At 42.7% G+C, this 27,009-nt stretch overlaps 1 protein-coding gene across 3 annotated transcripts in view; it reads left to right on the forward strand.

Annotated features, from left to right (window-relative positions):
* LOC109868677 (soluble lamin-associated protein of 75 kDa) overlaps positions 1–15,625 on the forward strand; it is a 32,066-nt gene extending 16,441 nt beyond the window's left edge. Inside the window, exons 5-14 of one of the 3 annotated variants that reach the window (XM_020458403.2) lie at positions 5,129–5,300; positions 6,451–6,630; positions 9,003–9,125; positions 9,487–9,584; positions 9,819–9,861; positions 10,019–10,130; positions 10,428–10,575; positions 10,853–11,026; positions 11,259–11,453; positions 11,566–15,625. In XM_020458403.2, the coding sequence (XP_020313992.1) occupies positions 5,129–5,300; positions 6,451–6,630; positions 9,003–9,125; positions 9,487–9,584; positions 9,819–9,861; positions 10,019–10,130; positions 10,428–10,575; positions 10,853–11,026; positions 11,259–11,453; positions 11,566–12,255 (1,935 nt within the window). In that variant the 3' untranslated portion in view covers positions 12,256–15,625. The remainder of the gene's footprint in view (positions 1–5,128; positions 5,301–6,450; positions 6,631–9,002; positions 9,126–9,486; positions 9,585–9,818; positions 9,862–10,018; positions 10,131–10,427; positions 10,576–10,852; positions 11,027–11,258; positions 11,454–11,565) is intronic. The other 2 variants (XM_031803204.1, XM_020458404.2) reach the window with 2 other exon arrangements.
* The last annotated feature ends 11,384 nt before the right edge of the window (positions 15,626–27,009 follow it).

Raw genomic sequence — 27,009 nt, forward strand, 5'->3', positions numbered from 1 at the left:
CAGGATTAGGGCTGCCCCCCCCCCACAAAAAAAAACACCTTGGTCGACCGGAAGTAGTCTGTCCAATCAATTGGTCTAAATAACAAAACTCTGTTTCCTGTGCCAGCCACAGCTGTAGGCTATTTGCGCAAGGGATAAGAAATCATCAGGTAGGTCTTTTTTATGATGTTTCCACTGAATCGGAGCATGACATTTTTCCCTTTCACGCTAGGTGGTTATGGAAACGGAGAGAACTGGAAAGATTTTTCAAACGCATTGAGGAACTATTGTTAATCTCAATGGATGTAAAACAGACTTAGTTTGCTTGCTGTTTGATGGGAAGAAAACAACATTACTTTGAAGCTCCACAGCTCATTAGTGGTGGTGCGTTAAACCAATTCAAAATACTATCAGATCCCCAATAAGCACATTTGATATGCAGGCCAGGTAGCCTATAGGCCTAATTCTATCCATAATTATTCGCGCGTCGTTAATTAATTGACAGGAGCGCTCCAAACAAAAGACGATGACTAAATTGACATAGGTCGTACAGTGCATTCGGAACGTATTCAGGCCCCTTGACCTCTTCCACATTTTCTTACGTTAGTATTATTCTAAAATGGATAACATTGTTTTTTTCCCTCATCCATGTACACACTATCCCTTAATGACAAGCCAAAAACAGGTTTTTAGAAATGTTTGCCCCCAAAAATATAAAATTTAATTAAGTATTCAGACCCTTTACTCAGTAATTTGTAGATGCACCTTTTTGCAGCGATTACAGCCTTGAGTCTTCTTGGGTATGACACTACAAGCTAGGACCACCTGTATTTGGAGAGTTTCTCCCATTCTTCTCTGCAGATCCTCTCAAGCTCGGTCAGGTTGGATGGGGAGTGTTGCTGCACAGCTATTTTCAGGTCTCTTCAGAGAGGTTTGATTGGGTTCAGTTTTTTGCTCTGATGTGCACTGTCAACTGTAGGACCTAATATAGACAGATGTCTTTCCAAATCATGTCCAATCAATTGAATTTACTACAGGTGGACTCCGAGCAAGTTGAAGAAACATCTCAAGCATGATCAATGGAAACCAGATGTATCTGATCTCAATTTTGAGTCTGAGCGGTTGGAACCAAAAATCTCCAATTTGGACTCATCAGACCAAAGGACAGATTTCCACCGGTCTAATTTCCAGTGCTCGTTTCTTGGCTCAAGCAAGTCTCTTATTGGTTCCTTTTTAGTCAAGGTTTCTTTGCAGAAATTCGACCATGAAGGCTTGATTCACGTCTCCTCTGAACAGTTTATGTTGAAATGTGTCTGTTACTTGAACTCTGATGCATTTACTTGGGAAGCAATCTGAGGTGCAGTGAACGTTTTAACAAGGCACAGTTTTAATTTAAATGCATTCCAGGTGACTACTTCATGAGGCTGGTTGAGAGAATGCAAATAGTGTGTAAAGCTGTCAAGGCAAAGGGTGGCTACTTTGAAGAATCTAAAATAGATATTTTTTATTTGTTTAACCCTTTGTTTTGGTTAATACGTGAATCCATATGTGTGTTCATATTTTTGATGTCTTCACTATTATTCTACAATGTAGAAAATAGTAAAAATAAAGAAGAACCCTTGAATGAGTAGGTGTCTAAACTTTTGACTGGTAGTGCGTGTACAGTTGAAGTCGGAAGTTTACATACACATAGGAGTCATTAAAACTCGTTTTTCAACCACTCCACAAATTTCTTGTTAACAAACTATAGTTTTGGCAAGTCGGTTAGGACATCTACTTTGTGCATGACACAAGTAATTTTTCCAACAATTGTTTACAGACAGATTATTTCACTTAATAATTCACTATTACATTTCAAGTAGGTCAGAAGTGTACATACACTAAGTTCACTGTGCCTTTAAACAGCTTGGAAAATTCCAGAAAATGATGTCATGGCTTTAGTAGCTTCTGATAGGCTAATTGACATCATTTGAGTCAATTGGAGGTGTACCCGGGGAAGATGGATGGAGCCAAATACAGGACCATTCTGGAAGAAAACCTGATGGAGTCTGCAAAAGACCTGAGACTGGGATGGAGATTTGTCTTCCAACAAGACAATGATCCAAAACATAAAGCAAAATCTACAATGGAATGGTTCAAAAATAAACATATCCAGGTGTTAGAATGGCCAAGTCAAAGTCCAGACCTGAATCCAATCGAGAATCTGTGGAAAGAACTGAACTGCTGTTCACAAATGCTCTCCATCCAACCTCACTGAGCTCGAGCTGTTTTGCAAGGAGGAATGGGAAAAAATGTCAGTCTCCCGATGTGCAAAACTGATAGAGACATACCCCAAGCGACTTACAGCTGTAATCGCAGCAAAAGGTGGCGCTACAAAGTATTAACTTAAGGGGGCTGAATAATTTTGCACGCCCAATTTTTCAGTTTGATTTGTTAAAAAAGTTTGAAATATCCAATAAATGTCGTTCCACTTCATGATTGTGTCCCACTTGTTGTTGATTCTTCACAAAAGAATACAGTTTTATATCTTTGTTTGAAGCCTGAAATGTGGCAAAAGGTCGCAAAGTTCAAGGGGGCCGAATACTTTCGCAAGGCACTGTATATCCACAGTAAAATGAGTCCTATATGGACATAACCTGAAAGGCCGCTCAGCAAGGAAGAAGCCACTGCGCCAAAACCACCATAAAAAAAAAAAAGCCAGACTACGGTTTGCAACTGCACATGGGGACAAAGATCGTACTTTTTCAGAAATGTCCTCTGGTCTGATGAAACAAAAACAGAACTGTTTGGCCGTAATGTACATCGTTATGTTTGGAGTAAAAAGGGGGAGGCTTGCAAGCCGAATAACACCATCCCAACTGTGATGCACGGTAGTGGCAGCATCATGTTGTGGGGGTGCTTTGCTGCAGGAGGGACTGGTGCACTTCACAAAATAGATGGCATTATGAGGGAGGAAAATTGTGTGTATATATTGAAGCAACATCTCAAGACATCAGTTAAAGCTTGGTCGCAAATGGGTCTTCCAAATGGACAATGACCCCAAGCCCTGACCTCAATCCTATAGAACATTTATGGGCAGAACTGAAAAAGCTTGTGCGAGCAAGGAGGCTGACAAACCTGACTCCTTTACACCAGCTCAATCAGTAGGAACGGGCCAAAATTCACCCAACTTATTGTGGGAAGCTTGTGGAAGGCTACCTGAAACATTTGACCCAAGTTAAACAATATAAAGGCAATGCTACCAAATACTAATTGAGCTTATGTAAACGTATTACCCTCTGTGAATGTGATGAAAGAAATAAAAGCTGGAATGAAATCATTCTCTACTATTATTCTGACATTTCACATTCTTAAAATAATGTGGTGATCCTAACTAACATAAAGACAAGGAATTTGTACTAGGATTAAATGCCAGGAATTGTGAAACTTAGTTGAAATGTATTTGGCTAAGGTGTATGTAAACTTCTGACTTCAACTGTGTGTGTGATTTTTTTAATTTTTTATATATATATATATATATATCACACACACACAGTTTTTGGCAATTCATCTCATCACTCTTCATAACGTTCTGGAGTATATGCAAATTGCCATCATACAAACTGAGGCAGCAGACTTTGAATTTATATTTGTGTCATTCTCAAAACTTTTGGCCACGACTGTACTTGGGTTCAACCCTACACAGGATACTACAACAACATGATGGATGACACACACACACATTACCCTTGGCATGTTTATCTACCCCATCAGATGCATAATAACGTTGTTTTGGACAGAATGCCAAGCACTGCATTTCTGGTGTGTTTGTGTAGAGGACCAAGCACAAAGACACCAGTCAGAACAAACTCATGGCTCGCTGCCTGGCTTTACGCTGCAACTTGTTATGATTAGCATGGAACAATGGAGAAACACAGTGTGTGTGTGCGCAAAATCAACTGTTCTAGCGTGATTCTATACTTATAAAATCGCCCATTTAGACAATGTGGCCAGACCAATTTTTTTATTTTTTTTTAACTTAAAAACATTTGACAAATTCTTGTAATATATGGGAAATACTCATAACTATCTCGTCTCTTTTATGATATTTCAGTAGGATTAGTCTATGCTTTTGGCCGTTTTGGTGTTGTAACGGCACAGAGGATTTTCTTGTCTCATAAAAGCCTAAGCTTTGCTCAACTGTAAGGTTTGTTTGAACTACTAGTTTTTTTTCTTCTATCTTGCTCGTTATTTCCTCGGGCCTACCATGTTAAAGGTCATTCAAAAACAACTGAGAACTTTTAGACTATTTTAAATTCTGTTAGATTAACGTAATTGTTTAATCATGAAATAGATTAGAGAAATCCAGGGTGCATAACCTGAAAGAGAAGCTTGATATGTCAAGTCATCCTCCTATCAATTGGAGAGAAAAGAGGAAGGTAGGCTTTAACAATTAGACCATGTGTGTGTCTGCTATACAAAATAACAATGTCTTTGGCTTTTAGGCCCAGAAACTCTAATAGTCAAGGGAGAAAAATAAATAAATCCTGACTTGACATTTTACTCCACATTGGTGAATCTCTCTCCTTGAACATTGTTCGTGTGCATTCTGTAAATGGTTTATAATATTATATATATATTAATATATATATATATATTATGCAGGTTATTGCAAAGGAATAGGCCTCTCAACATGGCCCTGCTGTGCACTGCCCAACTCCGCTATTTACTTAGTTGCCAGTCATGTTCAAATAGGCTAGGATATCTATATCTATGTCACATCACGATGTCGTCACCGTCGACAATGCCTGTCAATCGTCCTCGATAGACGATGCTGTCTTAACCCTAAGAGAGAGAGACACACACATTTGAAACTAGGAGCGGTATACTGTTCAGGGCCATGATTTAAACCCTACAGTTAGAAATAACTTTTATGTTTACAAGGGGTTAGCAGAGCTACGGAGCAGTAAATGCTGTCACAACCATTTTAGTGGGAGGTGAAAGACGATAATGCCATGTACTGAAGTCCATTCTGAATCTTGTCCTACTACAGTGTATGTAGATTGAGTAGTGAGGATTGTGCATTGTTGCTGTTGGGAAACTCCTGGGGAGAGGTGTGTGTGCTACCTTTTTTTTTTTGTGTCATTCTGTCTCTCTGTCCCCACCCCAGGTGAGGAGTCTTGGTGAGCGGCTCGTCCTGTACATTCTGAACCGTATCGTGTACCGCGTGGGTGAGATGGACAAACCTGAGGTGCCCTTCCTGTGCCACGGCCAGCACGACTTCGCCAAGCTCCTCTGGAAGGACGGAAACGCTGTCGGGTTCTACTCAGTCAAACCCAGAGGTGAGCGGTCTCTGTCTGGTCAAACTGTCAAGTTTTTGTTTAAACCAAAACCGCTCTTATTTGATCGGTGACGTTAGCTAGTTAGTGGAGACTGGACAGTATCCCCAACTTACACAAGGCTATTCGTTAGCTTCAACCTCCTGAAGATGATTTCTGTAATGGCCAAGATATAGACTTTATACTATACCAGAAATATAGTTGCACATAGTTTAAATTGTTCTGTTTAAAAAAAAAATACAAGTCAGAACCCATCACAATGTTCAGTATTATTGGTACGAAGTATCATTCCCTGTGTTTTTAGTGATGCTCAGTGAAGACACAGGACCACTGCAGAGCAGGACATCGTAGTACAACCGATGAGCTGGAATTAATTTGTCCAACATTTTCATTAGATCCACATTGAGACGGGCAGATCGCCAGAAGATGTTTTTCCACTTTTGTTTGACTTTAATGTTCTCTAATCGGAGAAGTGTTCCAGCAGTGTATTAAGAATCCAGACTTCACTTTACTGACTTTATTGTCCCCATGGGGACATTTTGTTGCAGTGTCATATACATGTTTTAAATACAAAACAAATTTGTTAACACAACTTCCATAACAGTTACATACCAATAAAAAAAGAGACTAGCCTGCTGGCCTTCCTGGGTCGATAGGAACATTTAGTCCAAGCTATTTAGGAGGGATATCACACCTGGCACAAATGATTTAGTTCTGTTTTTCCTGCCAAGGGGAGGAGTTCAAAGTCTGGGTACATGGGGTGGCTTGGGTCTAAAAGGATTTTGTGAGCCTTGCGGCGGGCCCTGACCTTAAAAATCTCATCCAGGCCTGTCTGTTTGACTCCAAGTACCTTGCTTGCTATGGTGACAATCCTTCTCAACATATTTCTCTGGCTGACAGTGGCATTGCCAAACCAACAAACAATACAAAAAGTTAAAATACTCTCAATAAAAGATTTGTAAAACCGTGTCAGTATATTACAGTCAACATTAAAAGATCCCTGCTTTTTGAGCAAGTACAGACTTCAGTTTTGATCTCTTGCAATGTCTCGTTTGATTATCCTGTGTTTTTATATGACAATCAATGTATCAATCAATTATAACATACCTTAGTCATGAACTAACAGTAAATCTCTCTACCTCTCACTCTCCAGACAGCTTGTGTAATAACTTTGTGACCCAGCGCTACCAGCTTCCTGTCATGGACTCCATATTTGTCAGGAAGTGTCACCGTGGAAACGGCCATGGCCTGCAGATGCTGGAGGACTTTGTGGACTCTTTCAAAGACAACCAGCTTGGCCTGAAGTACCCTCTCTCTCTAACCATGTATAAAGGTTGGTAGTAGTAGTAGTAGTACTCTCTTTCTCTAACCGTCTATAAAGGGTCGTAGTAGTCTCTTTCTATAACCATGTATAAAGGTTGGTGGTAGTAGTTGTACTCTCTAACCATGTATTACGCTCTCTCTCTAACCAGGTATAAAGGGTGCTGGTAGTCTCTCTCTAAACAGGTATACGGGTGGTGGTAGTAGTCTCTCTCTAAACAGGTATAAAGGATAGTAGTATTACTCACTCTCGAAACAGTTATAAAGGGTGGTGGTAGTAGTCTCTCTCTAAACAGGTATAAAGGATGGTAGTATTTCTCTCTCTAAACAGGTATACAGGGTGGTGGTAGTAGTAGTCTCTCTCTCGAAACAGGTATACAGGATAGTAGTATTACTCTCTCTCTCGAAACAGGTATACAGGGCAGTAGTATTACTCTCTCTCTCTCTCGAAACGGGTATACAGGATAGTAGTATTACTCTCTCTCTCTAAACAGGTATAAAGGATAGTAGTATTACTCTCTCTCTAAACAGGTATACAGGGTGGTGGTAGTAGTCTGTCTCTAAACAGGTATAAGGGATAGTAGTATTTCTCTCTAAACAGGTATAAGGGATAGTAGTATTACTCTCTCTCTAAACAGGTATAAGGGATAGTAGTATTACTCTCTCTCTAAACAGGTATAAGGGATAGTAGTATTACTCTCTCGCTAAACAGGTATAAGGGATAGTAGTATTACTCTCTCTCTAAACAGGTATACAGGGTGGTAGTAGTAGTCTCTCTCTAAACAGGTATAAGGGATAGTAGTATTACTCTCTCTCTAAACAGGTATAAGGGATAGTAGTATTACTCTCTCTCTAAACAGGTATACAGGGTGGTAGTAGTAGTCTCTCTCTAACCAGGTATACAGGGTGGTGGTAGTATTACTCTCTCTCTAAACAGGTATACAGGGTGGTAGTAGTATTACTCTCTCTCTAAACAGGTATAAGGGATAGTAGTATTACTCTCTCTCTAAACAGGTATACAGGGTGGTAGTAGTATTACTCTCTCTCTAAACAGGTATACAGGGTGGTAGTAGTATTACTCTCTCTCTAAACAGGTATACAGGGTGGTGGTAGTAGTCTCTCTCTAAACAGGTATACAGGGTGGTGGTAGTAGTCTCTCTCTAAACAGGTATACAGGGTGGTGGTAGTAGTCTCTCTCTAAACAGGTATACAGGGTGGTGGTAGTAGTCTCTCTCTAAACAGGTATACAGGGTGGTGGTAGTAGTCTCTCTCTAAACAGGTATACAGGGTGGTGGTAGTAGTCTCTCTCTAAACAGGTATAAATGGGGGGTGGTAGTAGTCTCTCTCTCTAAACAGGTATAAGGGATAGTAGTATTACTCTCTCTCTAAACAGGTATACAGGGTGGTAATAGTCTCTCTCTAACCAGGTATACAGGGTGGTGGTAGTCTCTCTCTCTCTCTCTCTAACCAGCTATAAAGGGTGGTGGTAGTATTACTCTCTCTCTAACCAGGTATACAGGGTAGTCGTCTCTCTAAACAGGTATAAATGGGGGTGGTAGTAGTCTCTCTCTAACCAGGTACACAGGGTGGTGGTAGTAGTCTCTCTCTAAACAGGTATAAGGGATAGTAGTATTACTCTCTCTCTAAACAGGTATACAGGGTGGTAGTAGTCTCTCTCTCTAACCAGGTATAAAGGGTAGTAGTAGTCTCTCTCTAACCAGGTATACAGGGTGGTGGTAGTAGTCTCTCTCTAAACAGGTATAAGGGATAGTAGTATTACTCTCTCTCTAAACAGGTATACAGGGTGGTAGTAGTCTCTCTCTCTAACCAGGTATAAAGGGTAGTAGTAGTCTCTCTCTAACCAGGTATACAGGGTGGTGGTAGTATTACTCTCTCTCTAAACAGGTATACAGGGTAGTCGTCTCTCTCTAAACAGGTATAAAGGGTGGTGTTAGTAGTCTCTCTCTAAACAGGTATAAAGGGTGGTAGTAGTAGTCCCTCTAAACAGGTATAAAGGGTAGTAGTCTCTCTCTAAACAGGTATAAAGGGTGGTGGTAGTAGTCTCTCTCTAAACAGGTATAAAGGGTGGTGGTAGTAGTCTCTCTCTAAACAGGTATAAAGGGTGGTGTTAGTAGTCTCTCTCTAAACAGGTATAAAGGGTGGTAGTAGTAGTCCCTCTAAACAGGTATACAGGGTAGTCGTCTCTCTCTAAACAGGTATAAAGGGGGGTGGTAGTAGTCTAACCAGGTATAAAGGGTGGTATTAGTCTCTCTCTCAACAGGTACACAGGGTGGTAGTAATTTTCCACTACACTCTAGAGCTGTACAACTTTCCGTCCCCAAGATAAACCGGTGAATCAGTGTGTCATCTCTCCCTGACCTGCAGTGTGTGGCCGGTACCTGTGTCGGTACCCAGCTGACCAGGATCTGCTGTGGGTGGTAGAGGGAGTGGGAGGACCTTACCAAAGAGAGAATGTGGCCAGCAAGATGAAAGCCCTAGCACTGAAAGGTACACAGGGATGCACTTTCAACACCATGCTCTAACACCAATGGCCTGTTCAGGAAGATGTGAAGTTACAGTACCTTCAGATAGAAATTAGTAATGTAGAACTGATATGATCGTCATATAGAGTAGGGAATCGCGACGTCAGCTCTATTCATTCACATTTCCATCCAGCTACATTTCTATCTGCGACCTCACTGAATACAACCAGTTGATCCATCGGGACCATAGCAGGATGATGGCAGGAGACCCAGATTAGCTCCGCTGTGATGTGGGCTGGGGACTTGGTGACATCAGACAGACAGTGGTCAGACTCACATGACGGGCAGCTAATTGACTTATGATTGTTGTGCCGATTCCCATAAAGCGGTGCTCCACGCGGTGACTTCTAACGGAGACCGACGAGCAGCCTCCCTGGACCACACAGACGTCAGCATGGAGGAGGACAACTTTCTGGACATCACCGTACGTCTCCGGCTCTCTATCTCTTATCTATCCAACTTGGTCTCTTGTTTCTTCCTCTTTTTTTAAAAATCTCCTCCTTTGCTATACTTTCTCTTTGGGTCTCCTCCAACAGCTCTTTGAATGTATTTGTTCCTAATTTAAGAATATCTTCCAACCTCAGTTCTGTAGTGTAGGGACATTATAATCAAGTAATGAGGGGGGAGTTGATTTTGGTCTTTATTTCTTGTTTTATAGGAGGATGTTTTGGTGGTAAATACTCCCCTGAAGTTAATAGAAGGTAAGTTGCTCAGAAGACTTTAGGATCTCCATGGAGTCCTGAAATAAATAACCAATCAGAACAATTTGAGATTTTCTGAATACAGAGAATTGTATAGTTTTTTTTTGTGTGTGTGTGTGACTACACATTGGAATGAAAATGGCTACTCTTTCTCTAGCGCTGGATGGCTCACCCGTGTCAACGCGTAGCAGGAGTAGCGGACATAAAAAGCGTGGCAGAGAAGAGACGGAAGACTCCACGGAGGAGAGCCAGCCTCTGAAGATGAACAGGTTAGACAAGGAGTCTCAGTGAAATAGAAACCTACATTAAAGTATTCATGACACGTGTAGAATTCAATGTATACAGCCTTTTTTTCCAGGGCAGAAGTGCTCCTTAATTCTCATAAATTCAGTGACTATTTTACTCATCAGTCAAGTCAGTCAATCAAGACTCATACCCATAGTATTTTCAACACTGAAATGTGACCTTTTCTTTCAGGTTGTAACCCAACCTATATATGGTTTTCAAGTATGAAAGCTTCCTTTTGGCTCTAAAATTATAATAATACCACTTGTCAATGCGTTTAGAATGGTGGATGCAAAGTCCGAGCCCACCAACACGGCTGTAGAGGACGGAGGACAGGAGGAGGCGGAAGGAAGAGAGGGGGAGGAGTCTGGAGAGGCAGAGGCTGCTGTGGCCCAGGAGGAGGAGGAGACGGCGACGACCAAAGCTCAGGTGAGAAGATATGGGGGAGGGGGGGTCAATATATGAATACAGCATTAGAAAACAAAGGTTCATTTGGCTGTTTTGATTGTCATCATTGTGTTGTGTTACTATGGTTACTGTTAGAGAATAACCAGTCACTCATAGATTGTCACACTTGTTGTGTCAAATGGCACCCCCTATTCCCTATGGCCAAAATTAGTGCACTATATAGTGAATAGAGTCCCATTTCAGACCGCATTGATTTGGCTTTAATTCAATTATCCCATAAAAACACATTGAATAACAGATTCAGACATGGGAAAAACAGATAGTCAAGATGAACGGAGAACTGACTGATGGCCAGAGGGAGGAGGTAAAGGATGGAGTGGAGGTGGAGGGAGAGGCTGTACTGGAGAATAGAACGACAGAGGAAGACGTGGAGGAGGCGGCAGCAAAGGAGGAAGAGTCCATCGAGGCTGAAGTATGTGGTTCAATTCCTCAGGAGGATTAACCTTGTATGACAGTTGGAATGTGTGGGATGAGGCCATTATTGGAGCAAGGGGTTCACAGATGAGACGATGGGAGCCTTTCATTGTTGGACAGTTTTTAATTTTTGCACCGTGGACATGTTTCTTTCTATGGTATGTGTTCGAAAGGGAATTGGGTCGTTTTTAACAAATGCACCTTTTTCTGTCTTTTTTTGTCCCCTACAGGACATATTAGAAGCAGCTCCTGTGGCGCCAGAGGGGTTGGCTGAAGCTGTGGAGGAGCAGGATCCTCTCCCGTTAGTAGACGGTCCAGCGTCTGTTTCAGAGGAGGCCCCCTCACCTGCAGAACCATCCCCAGCAGAGCCCTCACTCTCTGGGGATGTGCGTGAGGAGGCTACACCCATGGAAGAAGGAGAGGAGGTAGAGGGAGGAAAGCTGGGGAAAGCAGTGGATTTGTACTGTGTACAAAGGGAATTTGGGAATACATTTTTAACAAATGCAAATTGTTCTCTTTTTGTCCTCTACGGCGCAGGACACTGTAGTAGCAACTCCTGTGGCGTCGGAGGGGTTGGCTGTGGTGGAGGAGGAGGCTCCTCTCCCGTTAGTAAAAGAGCCGGCCTCCGCTCCAGAGGAGGCCCCCTCGCCCGTGGAAGGAGAGGAGGTAAAGAGAGAAGAGGTGGAGGAGAGCACAATGGAGGAACCAGAAGCGAAGAAGAAATCGGTGGAGGTCATAGCGGTGGACCGCAGTAGCCAGGAAACGGTGGTCCAGGTGCTGGGAGGAGACCTGTCCTACCAGCCTCTGGAGGAAGGAGAGGAGGAGGAGGTGGCGAAGGAAGAGGTCCTGGTCGCGAATGAGGAAAATAAAGGGGTAGAGGAGATGGAGAATGCTACGACTACAGAGAAGTTTGAGGAGGGAAGTGAGAGCTCCGACGAGGGAGGCAAGGGTCAGGCCCTTTGGAGGAGAGTTGGGGGCAGTGGCCCGGCGGCGCCTGAACGTAAATCTAAGAGACTCATCGAGCAGCCAGAGGTCACAGTGGAAGAGGAGGAGAAAGCTACAACTACAGAGGAGGAGGAAGAAGAGGCTGTAGAGAAGAGTTGGGCTGAGGAAGAGGTGGAGGAAGAGGAGCAGCCACAAGTGATTGACCAGAGGGCATTGAGAAGGAAGAGCCGACCGGTCCAGACTCCAAATAAAGCCAGAGGGAAACGACACGGCAAGATCTAAGAACACCAGGCATGCACAACACACACACACACACACACACACACACACACACACACACACACACACGGGGATGTTTTCTGTCTGGTTTTAGGGTTTGTAAGGGGTCTAAAGTTTACTTGTATTATCTCAGTATGATGTTTAGATGCATTTACTTTAGGTAGTTCATTTATCTTTACAGAAAACGACAAAGAAAGTGTTTGTACAGGAAAACGCAGCACTCGCTGTTGTAATTCGTCAATGTGAAGTCTTTTAATGTTGTTCATATGTCATTGTAATCTTGTTTTTACTGCCTTGTTCTATAGGACTGACATTGAGTTTAACAGGTCTGTTGTGGTTTGAATGTGATTGTCACTCAAAGATTTTCACGGTCAAACCCAGTTCCATGTTCTCCTATAGCCTGGTCCCATACTCGTCTTGACGTGCCACTGTTATATTTATAGTCGTTACAATATTTAAATAGTTTTGGTCGAAAGGCACCTCTTTAGTTTAGTTCTTGCAGGAGGTATTTTCTAAAAAAAGTCATTTAAAGTTCTGTTCCAATGAAAGCCAGCAAGACCAATTAGCTTCCGAAGACCAGTTTTGCTAATAAACCTTTTTTTTATGACTATATGGAACTCTTAAGGAAGGAAACTTTGAAAGAATGCCTTCAGTTTTCTCCGTGGTGCACGCCACCTAGCTATCGTATCTCTTGGAGTGATGAAATGATATTTTCCGATGCGCCTTTCGAAAAGCTGTGAATGAACGTCAAATCATGATCTTCAGGTTGCACGGCATGTACTCGCGCACATGCACACACATGCATATTGATATGTACACACAGATACTACAGTGAATATATCCATAGAATGTGTTTTGAATAGGAACAATCGATTTGGACATTATTGGTCTTTAATTTAGGAATAAAATAAAACGTTTCTGATATCCTAATTGTCTTTCCCATTCATAATTTAAGATGCCGATTTATACTTTGTAATATAATTCATGGCGTGTTTAATTGCAATTGGATAAAATATGTATATTACAATAGATTATTACAACTAGATTATACCAGAATTTTGAAGTAACTGAGTTTATGTACCATCGATATTTTTGATATAAACATTTTGTAAAATGACAACTTTCACTATTGGGAGAAAAAAAAGTTGCAACCCAAATTCCGTTAATACAATGTGAATCGTATGCTGTCATTGAGTGTTGATTCACTAGTAGAGGGCACATTGATCCAAAGACGTGAAGCAGAATGCATCAAATGGGCTATTGACCTATAACCATGGTACAACAATCTATAGAACCTTAACTAGGGCCGTCTTCACTAGGCACCAAACGGACGACCTGAACTTGTTCGATAAAATGTAAAAAACACTCCGCTGTGCACTAATGAATATGACCCGTGCTAAAGGATTGGATGGTGCTCCCCAGCGTTTACGAGATGGTTCTAGGCAGTTGCATTGACTGTAAAGGTGTTTTCCCTCTGTATGGAAGGAAACCTGTTCTAGCCTTGGCAGATCGTGTCAATGCAACTGTTTGATGTAAACCGTAGACGTGTATATAATTAGTAATTGACTTGAAATAGGGTCTCCCCATTCTAGTAATTATGTTTCTATAATGTAAACCTTGATGTCAGAATGTCAGTCTCACAGATGGTGTTTTGGGCGACATGAGTTTTTGGTTTCTCCCTAGTACAAAAAAAAATTATCACCAACGCTGCCTCTGTTAATCTAATTGCCTTCATAACATCTATTGTAAAAGGCAGAAATATATCAATTTTTGTATGACTGATGTGTGTTCGCTGTGTCCGGGATATGTCACATACAATGAGCTACAGCGTACAACACCTGGTGGAGCGGCTTCCTCTCCCTAATCTGCACTGGTCTGAGAACTAGGGGTAAGTGAAGGCAATGTGGCAGAAACCTACCAGGGGATTTTGCTTTCACCTCTCCACTTCTAGATCAGTGCAGGGGAAGGAAAGGAGGCGAGGAGAGGATGCCACTCTGTACTCTTGAGATGCTCACCATGTGGTTGTTGCTGAAATACCTGTTCTTTCAACCACTGCTATACTTGTGGATGGGTTCCATTAGGTCTTGTTGCTACTCTATTCTGGTTCCCCCAAAGTGTTTTAAAGGCTTATTGTGACGCCATGAAACTGATGTACAGAATACTCCACAGCCATGTTAGTTCTGTTCGTTTTCTGTTGGAATGTGTTCTAGATATGCTGCAACAGCAGAGGGAGCCAGAGTAGGTGTCGTTGAGCTGCGGCGTCGAGTATAGTATATTGCCTGTCTTGACCCTGTTGTAGCGTTTTCAGATGTGGGTTGAAAATGGAAGTCCACCACTTGGTGGCACTCACATTCTGCCACATTCGGCTGCTGTGGTTCCCTCTGTGTCTTGTGGTTTTGTACATGCATGCTTCGTAGATATGTCTGACTGGGTTTGTGCTGGTGCTCTCCAAAAATGAAGGCTGGCTTGCCCCAGGGGCCGTGTTCAGTAGGGTGCAACGTCAGAAATGGTTTGTTAGCCAGGTATTTGCAACGTTCAGAACATTGCACCTTCCTGAATGTACCTCGTACTACTCTAAATCAGGCATCCTTATTGGCCTCGTTTGCAACCAATAGACTTTAGACAGTCCTGAATGGTAAATGATGCCCTATATAGTGCACGCTTTTGACCAAAGCCCTATTGGCACTGGTCAAAGGGAGTACAGGGTGCCCTTTAGGGTGGTGTTCTGTTGATTTAGTTTGCACTGTAACGTGTACGGTTTGTGGTTGGAGAGATTAACCATTTCACCGCTGACACCTATGTTTAGTCACAGGTACTATCAGGGTCTCAATTCAGGAGATGAATCCACATTTGAATTGGAAAGATGTCGATTTCAAAAGAAAGATGTGTGCCTTTTTTTGAATGGTCCCTGCCTGTGTAAGGGACCCCCCCCCCCCCCCCAATGAGTTTTACATGTGATGTTATAATCACTATGATTTCAAATCACCTGAATTCGCTGAGTTATAATAGATTACAACTCATTCCTGCATCTTGTCACTTCCACATAATCTGCCTCTTGTGATGTTACTGGACCTGTTGGTTTCTCAGCTGTATTATCACAGGCTACTCTTCATCTTATATCTTGCAGAACATATTTCAATTTATGATTTCCTTCTTAATAAAAAATTTAAAGTTTTTCTGAAATTACACTTTGGATTTCCTCGGTGTGTATCTAGTAGCCAGAGTGGCTTGACTGTGAAATCTCAGACTGGCAAACACTTACCTTTTCCCCCGTTTAGTTTTTTTATCGAAGGCGTGCATCATTTGATTGTATCTGTATATCAAGTAAACCTTGTAGAGTGGCCTGTGTAAAATAAAAAATGTGTGTGCCAGAGTGATTGCTCCAGATCTGCCTTGTCCCTGTAGTGTTGGACCCACATCTCTCTGAGTGATCTCAACTCTGCTTCCTCTCCCCGCAGCCTGTCCTATTCCCCACTGGAGCACAGCCCTGTGTGTGTTTGCCATCAGATAAGCCCAGCAGAGCCTTATCGTCAGCTGTCTAGAGTGCAGCAGCGAGAGGGATGTCCGTGTGTACCACAGGAGGTTGGTGGCACCTTAATTGGGGAGGACTGGCTCATTGGTACTGGCTGGAGCGGAATAGGTGGAATGGTATCAAACACGTGTGTTTTGGATGCCATTCCATTCGCTTCGTTCCAGACATTATGAGCCCATCCTCCCCTCAGCAGCCTCCACTGGTGTGTACGGGATGTTTGCGAGCCAAGCTGCAGGTCTTCTATGTGGCTGTTTTCTCCTGTTTGTGTGTTCCTGCCTCTCTCACCGACTCCTCTTCCCTCTCTCCCAGCCGCTCTCTCTTCATTGCTGGTCTGGTGTGTGTAATTGATAGCACCATATTGCTGTGGTGTAGCTGGTTTAATGGGGCTTGACACAGCAAGGGAAAGCCGCATGCAGCCTGGGACAGGACTTAACCCTTTAACCTACCACTCTATATACACACACACACACACACACGCATGCAGTATACAAATTCACACTTCTTTCATTCTCCTTTATTTTTTGTCTTTCTCTCACCACGCACACACAATGGTAGTAACATCAATATGTTGTTTTCTTATACTGTTATCAGTAGACAGAAAAATAGCATTAGGTGTGTGTGATTGAGACACCGAGGCCCCTCTCGCTCGCTCTCTCTGACTCGAAGGGAACACAGATAGTTCTTCCAGGCAGCGGTAGTTATTGTCCACTGTTTTGCTCGACTGAGTCTAAGTGTGTCTGACGGAGGTAAATGACTAGGAGTGTTTCCCAACCCTCTGTGGGGATCTCAGCTGTAGTTCCTGCTCCAACCAGAAGGGGTCAGTCTGGTTCCAAGGTCCCAGAACACAACACAACCCAGTGGGTAGTTCACTTGGCTTCCCTCAGGCATCCACCCTGGCATTCAATATGTGTTTATTTTATGTGTGGATTTCTCTGGCATACTGTATGAGACTATCAATAGATAGGGAGTGTTATCCCACCCTTCCGCACGCGCACACACACACATGCACGCACCATTAATCAGTTGAGGCAATAAAATGACGCCATTGTGTACGGCAAAGTAGACTTGATTATTAAAGAATGAACAAGTCAACTATAGGATCATAAATGTCTGCTGTGCCCAGGTGACAAGAGACCAAGGAGAGGCCCTATTTTAAGATCCGATCTCACACCGTTCCTGTTTTACCTATTTTATTTTCCCTCTCTCTGGATGGTTGTTGGAAAGATTTTCTTTGCCTTTTCATTCTCTCTCTTTCTCTGCTCTTCTTCCCTCCTTCACTGTGCTGTTCATTCTTTGTCCACATCTTCTCTGTAGATTTATTGCCCATCTCTCTCTCTTGCTGTCTGCTCTCCCTCCCTCCTCTCTATCGCCCTCCTTGCCAGGCACGCAGTAGATTGGCTGTTTGCTGCACGCGCCCAGTGGAGCTCTTATCGGAGAGTGAGTGCTGATTGTTGCGTTGTCTGTCATTGTGACTGGCAGTTCAGGCTCGCACACTGAAATGGCTGATTTGGTCAATGTTTGTCTGCAGGACCTTATCTCCAAACCTTATATTAACTGTCTTGACAGTGTATGCAGGCAGTCTCTCTCCATCTCTTTACCCCCCCCCCCCCTCCTCCTCCCCCCTCCCCCTCTATCTTCATTTTCACTCTTTTTCTCTCTCTCTCTCTCTCTCCTCCCCTCTCTGGCCCCACTCTCATCCAAACCCACCACCCATCCCTCATCCTCCTCTCTCTGTCGTTTGTCTCGACCTTCGGAACCTGCTCGAGACTCACACACACACACACACACACACACACAGTGTTATTGCCACAGTTGTTTCTCTCTCTCTCTCTCTCTAGAACTTCTTGTTTTATCTAAACCGTGAGGCATACATTATCTTGAAATAATGCTCTATAGAGAAACTCTTAGGTATTTAGACTTATTGATAACTATCAGTGATTGATTTTTGACTTCACTCACAGCAATATGGTTAATATGATAGGGAAGAATAAACAAATGCTAATCTGACAATCTTGTTGCTAATGTGTTCTGTTCACTGCTAGGGAGTGACCAGTATAGCCAATGTATAAGCAAGAGGGTTTGGTGAACAATGTTTTGGTGTTGAGTAACTTCACCTTAGATTTGTGTTAGCACTACCAGAGCTAATGCCTGGGAATCAGTTCAGTGGGCTAAGGTACTATTGAGTCTCGAATGACCCTTGTGTGGTTTTGGGGTTACACACCTCTACCCATACTCAAACTCTGTCTCCTCATCAGTGACATTGGAGCTCTTTTGCAGCTTTCGATCGGAGAGCATCGATAAACGTGGACTGGCGGGGTAAACACGCAGTCTTAAGCAGTATTTATTTATTCTCTTTATTAGCAGGAAGCTGTTGGTTCCGTCTGCTGTCTGCAGCTGTGGTGTACAGAGTTCACACTCACTGAGACCCCTGCCGTGTGGCGGGCTGTCAGGTTGCAAACATACACACAAGCATGTGTTTTTCCATTAATGTGGCACCTAGCTGCCTGCCTCGTTTGGATTTAGAATTAGCTTGAATGTCACGTAAAGAAGGTGTCTGTTTGTCACCGTCTGACTTTATCCACCTTATATACTGTTTTCCGTGGATTACTGTTTGTGGAAGGTAGGATAGCGAGTAGAATTTGACTTTCCAATTAAAACACATTTCAAAGGGTGTGAGTGCATACGAGTGTGCATGTTCAATTACCCGAGTGATATTTTATAAATTTGCCTTTTGTGGGATTTAATTACATTGTTACACACAAACTTTCAGTTGTGGTGCAGTAGAGGGTAAACTTTATGAGCTTGTGAAGCCTTTACATTCCTTTGTTTCATAGTTCATTTCAATAATCCACTTCTTTATGGAGAACAAATTAACCAGCACTAAAGGAAAATACTGATTTTTAAAGACTACGTGTACTATTTAGATACGAATGCTGTGTGTGCGTAGATGACGCAAGACAGCGGTCTCTTGAGAAAAGCAGTGTATGTCCCTGTCCTGTGCTCCTGTGTCTGTGTGTTACAGTACATACAGAGGGTTATGTTTTGTCAGCATGCTCAATGTGTGTTGGCTCTGTGCACAAACACGGGGAAGCTCTGCTCACCCATTGTCTGGACTCATGTCCCTACACACACACACACACACACACACTGCTTGCTGGAGATATGCCAACAGAGCTCCACATTGTGCCCACTCAATAGAACAGACACACACAGGCCTGCCTACCTGACGATCTAACCACGCTGATCTACCAGAGATGCATGCAGAAACCCACTAGTTAGAATCGCTGCTTTGGAAATCAATATACAGTACATGGGTCATTTTATTATTTTATTAAAGGTACAGGGCCTTCGGAAAGTATTCAGAAAGATATAGGCGTCCTTCGTAACTCATTTGCCGGAGAGGAAGGAAACTTCTCAGATTTCACCATGAGGCCAATAGTGATTTTAAACCAGTTAGAGTTAAATGACTGTGAAAGAAAGCTGAGGATGGATCAACAACATTGTAACTTACTCCACGATTCTAACCTAAATGAAGGAAGCCTGTACAGAATACAAATATTCCAGAACATGCCTCCTGTTTGCAATAAGGCACTAAAGTAATACTGCAAAAAATGTGGCAAAGAAATGAACTCTGTGTCCTGAATACAAACCTTTTGTTTGAGGAAAATCCAACACAACATCACTGAGTACCACTCTTAATAAAATGTTCAAGTTTGGTGGTGGCTGCAATATGGGTATGCTTGTCATCAGCATGGTTTCCCAGAGGAAACCCTGTTTCAGTCTGGTTTCCAAACACTGGGAGACAAATCCACCTTTTAGCAGAACAATAACCTAAAACACAAGGCCAAATATACACTGGAGTTACTTATCAAGATGACATGTATGTTCCTAAGTGGCCTAGTTACAGTTTTGACTTGAATCAGTTTGAAAATATATGGAAAGACTAGAAAATGGCTTTCTAGCAATGGTCAACAACTACCTTGACAGAGCTTGAAGAATTTCAAAAATAATGGGCAAATATTGTACAATCCAGGTTTGCGAAGTTCTGAAATACTCACAGCTGTAATTGCTGCCAAAGGTGGTTCTAACATGTGTTGACTCAGGTGATTGAATACTACAATTTAAATCTCACCTTGTAACACAGAATGTGGGAAAAATCAAGGTGGGCGATTACTTCTTGAAGACACTGTGGGTAAGAACAAGACAATGTTTTTAGCTTTTCACCTAACAAGTAAATACTTGAAGACAAACAGTAGATCAGGTTTCCTCACAAACAAAGAAAAATCAACTGTTAGATCCTGGTAGAGGTCCAACCCTCGGGGCCCCCTACAGTATCAGGCATCCTCCCATGGTACATCACTCTGGGGCAAAATCCTAACTTCCAGTTTCGCTTAGTCATGCGTTTATCAATAGGTGGTACTGTAGTATTTGAATACCTGCGTCTGAAATGGCACACTATTCCCTATTATGGGCCATTCTACAGAAGTGCTGTAAATTGGGGTTTGGAATCAAATTCACATTTTGTATCCTGTTTTTCCCCCCAATCTTTCAGCACACGTCTTCCTACGTATGTCATGATACATCAAATGCTTTTGTTTCTAAGCAGTAAAACAGATGGGTATAACAAAATATCTGCAAATAAAGTGACATTCTGTACTGTTGCCTCGTATGAATTTTAAAAAATCTTAAATCCAAAATGCTGGAGTATAGAGCCAAATTAACAAATGTTTCACTGTCCATATACAATGCATAGGGAGTATAGTGCACTACTTTGGATCAGATCCTATGGGGTTCTGGACAAAGGTAGTGTACTATATACTGCAGGGGTGCCATTTCAGATACAGCCCCAGGCCTCAAGCATCTGATACAGGTTCTACACTCTGTGGATACTGAACAGCCAACAGACTAAAATACTGCACATTCCTGCTGACTGACTTATTGTCACATCTAATTGTTATCGAAAACTGTGGACCCATTACTCTATTCGCGTTTCCATTTGGTAGGCTTATTCCATGCCAAGGGGGATCTGGGAGGAGGTTGATAGGTAAACAGCCTGACGGGATGGGATCTCTACCAGGAACTGTTTGTTTATTTTCTCCTGTGTTAGAGGAGAAGACTCACCTGATCGACTGTTTTATCTTTAAATCTTTTCTTGTTTTTAGAAATGTTGAGCACAGTGGCGGTCTGTGCCGTTTTGAAGATGAGGGAGGACGATTGTTTTTTGTAGTTGTGGTCATTGCCTTATTTCTATTACAGCATTAATATGCTGTAATAGAAATAAGGCCATGACCACAGCTGTCATTCATATTCTGTTCATCCAGCTCAATGTAACATCGATAGGTTTAGGCTACTACATGATACTAATATTTTCCCTATACCCATCATAACGTTGCTTCAACCTAGCCTATGAATGGACGTTTACAACGTAGGTGCACAAGGCAACTAGCTGATCTAGGCTGTAATCATTAGTCCAACAATTGCAAACAAAAGTTTCTATAGGACAAACTCCGGTATGTTTTTCACTGTTCCGTTTGCTTCCTTTTATGACACGTTTTTCAACAGAATCGGCAGAATGAACACACCCATGATCACACGAAATCACTTTCATAGCAGCCACATATAAGCATTGAGATCACTTTGCTCATTAATTCCTTCTAGCATCTATGCGCTCTCCTCTCACCATTTCCTTTCGCTTGTGGACTTCAGTGCACAACACATCAGCTGTCTGACCAGGCGAGAACCTTTCCAAGCCAAACCTTCGTATCATAACCCCTAACCGCTACACACAGCCTACATCGTTGTCACCATATTAGCTGATGTCATGGTTAACATAGCTACTAGAACTAATGCGTTACTAAACCCTCTACAATCGTACAGTGTACAGCAAGCAGTTTAGAGGTTACACCGGCGGGCCCTGATGGCAATAAATTAATAAAACCAAAGCTTACCTTGACTTAGAAAAGTTCCAGTGCTGGATAGCCATAGGCAGCTAGCTAACATGGCATCCCTGTGTTTGAGCCGGGTGTTTGAGTAGGCTAAACTAGCTAGCTGCATTCACTAGCTAAGTGAAAGTTAGATCTCTCTCTCTCGCTTCTCCTTAATTTCTTAAAGTGTTCAACTATTGTCTATCTTTGAGTCTACTCACCACATTTTTTTTTATGCACTGCAGTGCTAGCTAACTGTAGCTTATGCTTTCAGTACCAGATTTATTTACTTTGAATGGGTGGTCAACATCTCAGTTTATAATGCAAGAGCATTATAGAGACTGGTCCTCCGGAAGTTGTTAGAATTACTGTGTAAGTCTATGTAAGGGGTGATAACCATGAGCCTCCTAGGTTTTGTATTGAAGTCAATGTACCAAGAGGAGGACGGAAGTTAGCTGTCCTCTGGCTACAACACGGTGCTACCCTACAGAGTGCTGTTTGTTTTTAATGTTTCGCAATATTTTTGGTCCTCCCCTTCGTCTGAGCAGTCTCCACTGGTTGAGCAAGTTGAACCAAAACCTGATCTTGTGATTTCTTTCACATTATTGACATTTTGCTATTTTGCTATTGACATGACTGTCAATCTTTGGTTGTCATATGGTTTCATTTAGGGTTCATGTTAGAGAAAGGTCCAATGCAGCTGTTTTTCTCAATATTTAAATTATTTCTGGGTAACAATTAAGTACCTTACTGTGATTTGATTTCAATTAAAATGGTCAATAATACACAAAAATAGCTTATTAGAAAAGAGCAATTTCTCAAAAAAGAAATTTGCTAGGACTGTCTGTGGGTGGTCCGGGAGGGGAAAACAGAAAACTAGCTGTTATTGGCAGAGAGGTTTTGGAACTATTAACTAACTGGTGATGTCACCAGGCAGGCAAAAACTCCATCCCGCTGAAATTTCAGGCGGTCTTTTCAAACAGCTCGTACATTAAAATTTCATTATCATAATTTTCACAATTTCACAGTCTTATTCCAACCTCATAGTATGGAAATATATAAAACACGGGCAAATCATATTTTTGATGGCACTGGTCCTTTATGGCAAGAATAACAAGTCATGTTATTTAGTTTGGGTCAGATATGTGGTCCTAAAGGGCCGGTTCAGAGTTGACATTAGCGTGCACAACTCTTGACTTTCATGTTAATCATTCATAAATGTCAATGGGAGATGTGACAAATATATGGTAGTGTTCTGTTTTTCCCTTCAACTGTAATAAAAATAACAAGATGCATGCAACATGATGAGCCTGACTACATATTCAAGACTGGTTTCCAAGATGGCATAGCAGTTCAGACGTCTTTTGTCCTCGTCTTGTCGTGTCCTATATATATATATATATATATATATATATATATATATATATATATATATATTACACACACACACAACTTTTTTCACATACCTTTTTATATATATTTTTTAATTTTCCATAAACTCCTCTTCAAAACACTCTCCTGCAATCCGCCTCACCAATTTATATTTATTAAAAAAGTGTTATTTACCTCAAATCTGTAATCCTCCAAGAAGCTAGCCAGAAGCTAATCAGAAGCTAGTTAGCTTCTTTACTGGCTAATCGTTAGTATTCAGCTAACCACGGTTTGTGGTCAGCTATCCTTTATCTCGAAAATCTATCGCCAGTTTTGTACGGCGCAGCGTGGCTCGGAACGGAACATACCGGACCAATTTTTCTCTCCATGTCCCTGGATTTCAACCGCTAACTCTGGACATTCATACCTGGATCTCACAGCTAACTAGCTGCTATCCGTGTGACTATCGGCTTTCGTCGATTCCAGAGCAAACATCAATTATTCCGGAGCTAGCCAGCTGAGGAGTTCCATCAATCACTCCTGGGCTACAATCACCTATCCGGACCCGTTTTACTGCCTACGCGGAGCCCCACCGGGCCTTCACAACTGGACTGCCGACGTTATCTACCCGAAGGAGTTATCCGGCTGGCTCCTCCGTCGTGACATTATCCGGCTAACCGTTAGCTGTCTTATCGGACAATTTATTTATTTTTATTATTATTTATTTTTCTTCTTGGGCCTCTATAACTATATCTATTGTTTTTTTTTTTTTGTGTGATTTGGATTAATCCCCTCTACCACACGGAACCCCACTAATCTACTGACGGAACGCAAGAGGTGGCTAACAGACCTCCATCCCATGCTAGCTTGCTACCGATGGCCTGGCTATAGCTGTCTAAATCGCCGTGACCCCCAACCAACCTCTCTACTCACTGGACCCTTTTGATCACTCGACTAAGCATGCCTCTCCTTAATGTCAATATGCCTTGTCCATTGCTGTTCTGGTTAGTGTTTATTGGCTTATTTCACTGTAGAGCCTCTAGTCCTGCTCACTATACCTTATCCAACCTATTCGTTCCACCACCCACACATGCAATGACATCTCCTGGCTTCAATGATGTTTCTAGAGACAATATCTCTCTCCATCACTCAATACCTAGGTTTACCTCCACTGTATTCACATCCTACCATACCTTTGTCTGTACATTATACCTTGATGCTATTTTATCGCCCCAGAAACCTCCTTTTACTCTTTGTTCCAGACGTTCTAGACGACCAATTCTTATTGCTTTTAGCCGTACCCTTATTTTACTCCTCCTCTGTTCCTCTGGCGATGTAGAGGTGAATCCAGGCCCTGCAGTGCCTAGCTCCACTCCTATTCCCCAGGCGCTCTCTTTTGATGACTTCTGTAACCGTAATAGCCTTGGTTTCATGCATGTTAACATTAGAAGCCTCCTCCCTAAGTGTGTTCTATTCACTGCTTTAGCACACTCTGCCAACCCGGATGTTCAAGCTGTGTCTGAATCCTGGTTTAGGAAGACCACCAAGAATTCTGAAATTTGAATCCCAAACTACAACATTTCAGACATGATAGAACTGCCAAAGGGGGCGGTGTTGCAATCTACTGCAAAGATAGCCTGCAGAGTTCTGTCCTACTATCCAGGTCTGTACCCAAACCATTTGAACTTCTACTTTTAGAAATACACCTCTATAAAAACAAGTCTCTCACCATTGCCGCCTGCTATAGACCACCCTCTGCCCCCAGCTGTGCTCTGGACACCATATGTGAACTGATTGCCCCCCATCTATCTTCAGAGCTCGTGCTGCTAGGCGACCTAAACTGGAACATGCTTAACACCCCAGCCATCCTACAATCTAAACTTGATGCCCTCAATCTCACACAAATTATCAATGAACCTACCAGGTACCTCCGCAAAGCCTTAAACACGGGCACCCTCATAGATATCATCCTAACCAACTTGCCCTCTAAATAAACCTCTGTTGTCTTCAACCAAGATCTCAGCGATCACTGCCTCATTGCCTGCATCCGTAATGGGTCAGCGGTCAAACGACCTCCACTCATCACTGTCAAACGCTCCCTGAAACACTTCAGCGAGCAGGCCTTTCTAATCGACCTGGCCGGGGTATCCGGGAAGGATCCCGTCAGTAGAGGATGCCTGGATATTTTTTTTAATGCCTTCCTAACCATCTCAAACATGCCCCATTCAAGAAACCAGGAACAGATATAGCCCTTGGTTCTCCCCAGACCTGACTGCCCTTAACCAACACAAAAACATCCTATGGCGTTCTGCATTAGCATTGAACAGCCCCCGTGATATGCAGCTGTTCAGGGAAGCTAGAAACCATTATACGCAGGCAGTTAGAAAAGCTAAGGCAAGCAGAAATTTGCTTCCTGCAACACTAACTCAAAAAAGTTCTGGGACACTGTAAAGTCCATGGAGAATAAGAACACCTCCCAGCTGCCCACTGCACTGAAGATAGGAAACACTGTCACCACTGATAAATCCACCATAATTGAGAATTTCAATAAGCATTTCTCTACGGCTGGCCATGCTTTCCACCTGGCTACTCCTACCCCGGTCAACAGCACTGCACCCCCAACAGCAACTCGCCCAAGCCTTCCCCATTTCTCCTTCTCCCAAATCCGTTCAGCTGATGTTCTGAAAGAGCTGCAAAATCTGGACCCCTACAAATCAGCCGGGCTAGACAATCTGGACCCTTTCTTTCTAAAATTATCTGCCGAAATTGTTGCCACCCCTATTACTAGCCTGTTCAACCTCTCTTTCGTGTCGTCTGAGATTCCCAAAGATTGGAAAGCAGCTGCGGTCATCCCCCTCTTCAAAGGGGAAGAGGGGTCATCGCTTGAAGAGGGGTCTTCAAGTGGTCATCCCCCTCTTCACACTCTTGACCCAAACTGCTACAGACCTATATCTATCCTCTAAGGTCTTCGAAAGCCAAGTCAACAAACAGATTACCGACCATTTCGAATCTCACCATACCTTCTCTGCTATGCAATCTGGTTTCAGAGCTGGTCATGGGTGCACCTCAGCCACGGTCAAGGTCCTAAATGATATCTTAACCGCCATCGATAAGAAACATTACTGTGCAGCCGTATTGATTGATCTGGCCAAGGCTTTCGACTCTGTCAATCACCACATCCTCATCGGCAGACTCGACAGCCTTGGTTTCTCAAATGATTGCCTCGCCTGGTTCACCAACTACTTCTCTGATAGAGTTCAGTGTGTCAAATCGGAGGGTCTGCTGTCCGGACCTCTGGCAGTCTCTATGGGGGTGCCACAGGGTTCAATTCTTGGACCGACTCTCTTCTCTGTATACATCAATGAGGTCGCTCTTGCTGCTGGTGAGTCTCTGATCCACCTCTACGCAGACGACACCATTCTGTATACTTCTGACCCTTCTTTGGACACTGTGTTAACAACCCTCCAGGCAAGCTTCAATGCCATACAACTCTCCTTCCGTGGCCTCCAATTGCTCTTAAATAGACTGTAAACTCTCCTTCCAGACCCACATCAAACATCTCCAATCCAAAGTTAAATCTAGAATTGGCTTCCTATTTCGCAACAAAGCATCCTTCACTCATGCTGCCAAACATACCCTTGTAAAACTGACCTTCCTACCAATCCTCGACTTTGGCGATGTAATTTACAAAATAGCCTCCAATACCCTACTCAACAAATTGGATGCAGTATATCACACTGCAATCCGTTTTGTCACCAAAGCCCCATATACTACCCACCATTGCGACCTGTACGCTCTCGTTGGCTGGCCCTCGCTTCATACTCGTCGCCAAACCCACTGGCTCCATGTCATCTACAAGACCCTGCTAGGTAAAGTCCCCCCTTATCTCAGCTCGCTGGTCACCATAGCATCTCCCACCTGTAGCACACA

Source organism: Oncorhynchus kisutch, linkage group LG23 (genome assembly GCF_002021735.2).
Source record: "Oncorhynchus kisutch isolate 150728-3 linkage group LG23, Okis_V2, whole genome shotgun sequence".
Lineage (NCBI taxonomy): Eukaryota > Metazoa > Chordata > Actinopteri > Salmoniformes > Salmonidae > Oncorhynchus > Oncorhynchus kisutch.